The 3,608-nt window shown below is 35.3% G+C and overlaps 1 protein-coding gene across 1 annotated transcript; it reads left to right on the top strand.

Annotated features, from left to right (window-relative positions):
• The first annotated feature begins 391 nt into the window (after positions 1-391).
• LOC103332215 (beta-glucosidase 12-like) lies at positions 392-3,348 on the top strand. The gene is made up of 13 exons (XM_089043106.1): positions 392-640; positions 750-819; positions 917-975; positions 1,078-1,153; positions 1,274-1,351; positions 1,468-1,555; positions 1,647-1,902; positions 1,995-2,110; positions 2,217-2,434; positions 2,517-2,548; positions 2,657-2,759; positions 2,882-2,990; positions 3,125-3,348. The coding sequence occupies exons 1-13, from the start codon at positions 392-394 to the stop codon at positions 3,294-3,296; spliced, it is 1,626 nt and encodes a 541-aa protein (XP_088899232.1). The 3' UTR covers positions 3,297-3,348.
• The last annotated feature ends 260 nt before the right edge of the window (positions 3,349-3,608 follow it).

Raw genomic sequence — 3,608 nt, forward strand, 5'->3', positions numbered from 1 at the left:
CCCAAATGACTATTAGGAGACTCAATCAGACTTAGCGGCTACTCACACATATGCACCAAATATTATATTGTGAAGAAAAGATAATCACATATTTACATTGTGAAGAAAACAATTCTGTGTCAAATTTCTTTTCACAGTTTGACCCAAACGGCAATTAGGAGACTCCACTATGCGGCTACTCACACATATGCACCATTATATTGCGTGTTTGAATTAGCAGTTGAGTTTTGGGAGGAGACAACGACAAACTCATTCAAATATGAAACTTGCCATTTCCCTTTGTACCATGACATTCTACGTAGTTGCCCCCTCAAACCCATTCAATGCCCATGTGTGTTTACTATTCTCATGCGCAGCACGTACTTCCTCCTCTATATAAAGGCCATGCAGCATGCCAGCCAGAGCCAACTTATACTTCTCAAGATTATTACCAACAACAACAACAACAACAACGAAACCTCAAGTTATGGCAATGCAATTACGTTCTTTTCTCTTAGGCATACTGCTACTAATTGGCTTTGCTTTCACAAATAGCGAAGCTGATATTAGAGCTCCACCCACACATTTTGACACTGCTTCTCTCAACAGGAGCAGTTTTCCAAAAGGGTTCATATTTGGTGTAGGCTCTGGATCTTACCAAGTAAGTCCTTTTCTGGGCTTTAATTTGAGTTTTGATTAGGGTTTTCTTTCAAATTCAGACCAAGCATCGATCCATGCATCTTCTTCATTGTGTCTCTTGTGTATTTCAGTATGAAGGTGCGGCAAAAGAAGGTGGTAGAGGACCAAGCATTTGGGATACCTTCACCCACAAATATCCAGGTTTGTCCAATCAAATCATCAATTACTTAAAATAACAAAATCGTGCTACTTTTGCTCTTATGCTCTAAATAAATTAATTTTCTATGATTAATTGCAGAAAAGATTAGCGACGGCAGCAATGGAGATATCACTGTTGATCAATATCACCGCTATAAGGTTTGATGACCCAATGTGCACACATTAAATTTTGAAGCATGAAGAAAACTCATCACATTGAAGATAATTTTTATCTGATTTCTTTTTTGTTATGCACTGTAGGAAGATGTGGGGATTATGAAGAATATGGGGTGGGATGCTTATCGATTCTCTATCTCATGGTCAAGATTGTTACCAAGTAAGTTCATCTGCGACCAATCGTCAATATTTCTGCCTTCTTGGTTTTCGCCTAAGTAATGTGTCCAAGTTGTCTATCGAATAGTATAACAAATTTTTCTGGTTTTGTTTCAATTATTAGATGGAAAGTTAAGTGGAGGAGTGAACAAGGAAGGAATCAAATATTACAACAATCTCATCAATGAGCTCTTACGCAATGGTGAGTCATCCCACCTTACATGATCAATAATTTATACAATAAGAGTTACATGCACTCATAAAAAAAGTCATTTTGTCAAACTTAAAACTCGCTTTTATTTTTTATGCTATTTATAGGTTTAACGCCATTTGTGACACTCTTTCATTGGGATCTTCCCCAAGCTTTAGAAGATGAATATGGTGGCTTCTTAAGCCCTCATATCGTGTAAGTGAAGAAATTAGTCCTTTGAATTGTATTGATAATTTAATTAATAAATACAATTATGACATTTACATTCTAAAATGTGTATGTGCAGCAATCATTTTCAAGATTACGTAGAACTTTGTTATAAGGAATTTGGTGATCGAGTAAAGCATTGGAGCACACTGAATGAGCCGTATACCTTCAGTTACTATGGTTATGCAACCGGGTCCCAAGCGCCGGGACGATGCTCCACTTGGCAGCAGCTAAACTGCACTGGCGGAGATTCATCCACTGAACCATATTTGGTAACACACCACCAGCTCCTTGCTCATGCAGCTGCCGTAAAATTGTACAAAAATAAATACCAGGTATAATTAATTAATTAGTTTGTTGCAACAAGAGAGCGACTAATTTACCTTTTTGTGACTCTAAAACAAAAAAACTAAATGTTCATGTGCAGGCGTCTCAAAATGGAGTGATAGGGATAACACTGGTGTCAAATTGGTTTGAGCCCCTATCGGAAGGAAAAGAAAATAAAAATGCTGCATTACGAGCTTTGGATTTTATGTTTGGATGGCAAGTGTATTTCGAATTTGCTTATGAATATGATATTTGCTACTTACTAGCGAGCAATACATAATATAATGTGAAGTTAATCCTTGAACTTCTTACATTCTTATAGGTTTGCTGAGCCAATGACAAGTGGTGACTATCCGCAAAGCATGCGATCTCTCGTTGGAAGCCGATTACCAAAATTCACGAAAGAACAATCCAAGTTGCTAATTGGTTCATTTGATTTTCTTGGACTAAATTACTATACGGGTTACTATGCAAGTGATGCACCTCAAAATAACTCGGTATACGCCAGCTACACAACAGATGCTGGCGTTAATCTTTCATGTGAGTACAAATTCAGAATTTAATTCAAGCAATTTAAGTTTATAGACTAATTAGATTCTGATATTCATATGTGTTGTGGCAGCTGAGCGTAATGGGGTCCCCATCGGTCCAAAGGTAAGCATCAAATTTAGTAGATTAAGCCTTTATGATTTCAACTATTAATCATTTTGCACTTACAAATGTGACACCTAAAAATCGAAAGATCTTCAAATTTTGGTGCAGGGTGCTTCGGAATGGTTAAATGTTTATCCACAAGGAATTCAACATCTTTTACTCTACACAAAGAAAAAGTATCACAATCCAATTATCTACATTACCGAAAATGGTAATTTTTTCTAGCCTTAAGTAATTGCATGATCAACGTTTCACATATTTTTGGTGTAAAACACGCACAAGTGGTACAAAGTCTAAATTTGTAACTACATAATAATGTATTATATATTGTAGGAGTGGATGAGTTGAATGATCCGAAATTATCACTTGCTGAAGCCCTTAATGATACCCATAGAATTGACTTCTACAATGGCCACCTTCGTTATGTTCAAAGTTCTATTGAGTAAGTGTATTAAGAACTCCATTTATAATATTTAAATAAATATATATATATGTATATGGTATAGCTTTAGATTTTGAGTTATTAATTCATATTATTGACATTAATATATTTAATTTCCTTTTATTGCTTTTTAGCAATGGTGTCAAAGTGAAGGGATTCTTTCCGTGGACATTGCTAGACGACTTTGAATGGAATTCGGGATTCACCATTCGATTTGGTATCACCTATGTAGATTACAACGATGGGCTTAAAAGGCACCCAAAACTCTCGGCGCAGTGGTTCAAAAATTTCCTTAAGAAGTATTGAAAACTTTAGATCATATTCGTCATTCAATATTTGTATTTAATTCAATAATGTGAATTTTATGTGTGTAGAATAATACTAGGGATTCCGTGTACATACAAAATTTGAATTCCAAATTTGTGTACATTCAATAATTTCAATTTTAGTCCTTGTATAAGATTAAAATTCCATTCAACCCCCTTGTAAATTCAAACATGATTTTTAGTCCTTTGATGAGTGTCAACATACGCATAATTATGAAACTCATTTGTTTGTAGTCCTTTGACTGATTGTTTCGAACTTGAGTTTTTATACTAACAATCCTTGAGGTTTTTC

The sequence above is a fragment of the Prunus mume genome, linkage group LG8 (genome assembly GCF_029339155.1).
Source record: "Prunus mume cultivar Tortuosa linkage group LG8, ASM2933915v1, whole genome shotgun sequence".
Lineage (NCBI taxonomy): Eukaryota > Viridiplantae > Streptophyta > Magnoliopsida > Rosales > Rosaceae > Prunus > Prunus mume.

Bases quoted from the DNA above. Each gene is read 5' to 3' on its own strand.
- LOC103332215 (XM_089043106.1), top strand. From the start codon at position 392: ATGCCAGCCAGAGCCAACTTATACTTCTCAAGATTATTACCAACAACA. The intron at 641-749 runs GTAAGTCCTTTT...TGTGTATTTCAG, and splicing joins TAGGCTCTGGATCTTACCAA to TATGAAGGTGCGGCAAAAGA. The intron at 976-1,077 runs GTTTGATGACCC...TATGCACTGTAG, and splicing joins ATCAATATCACCGCTATAAG to GAAGATGTGGGGATTATGAA.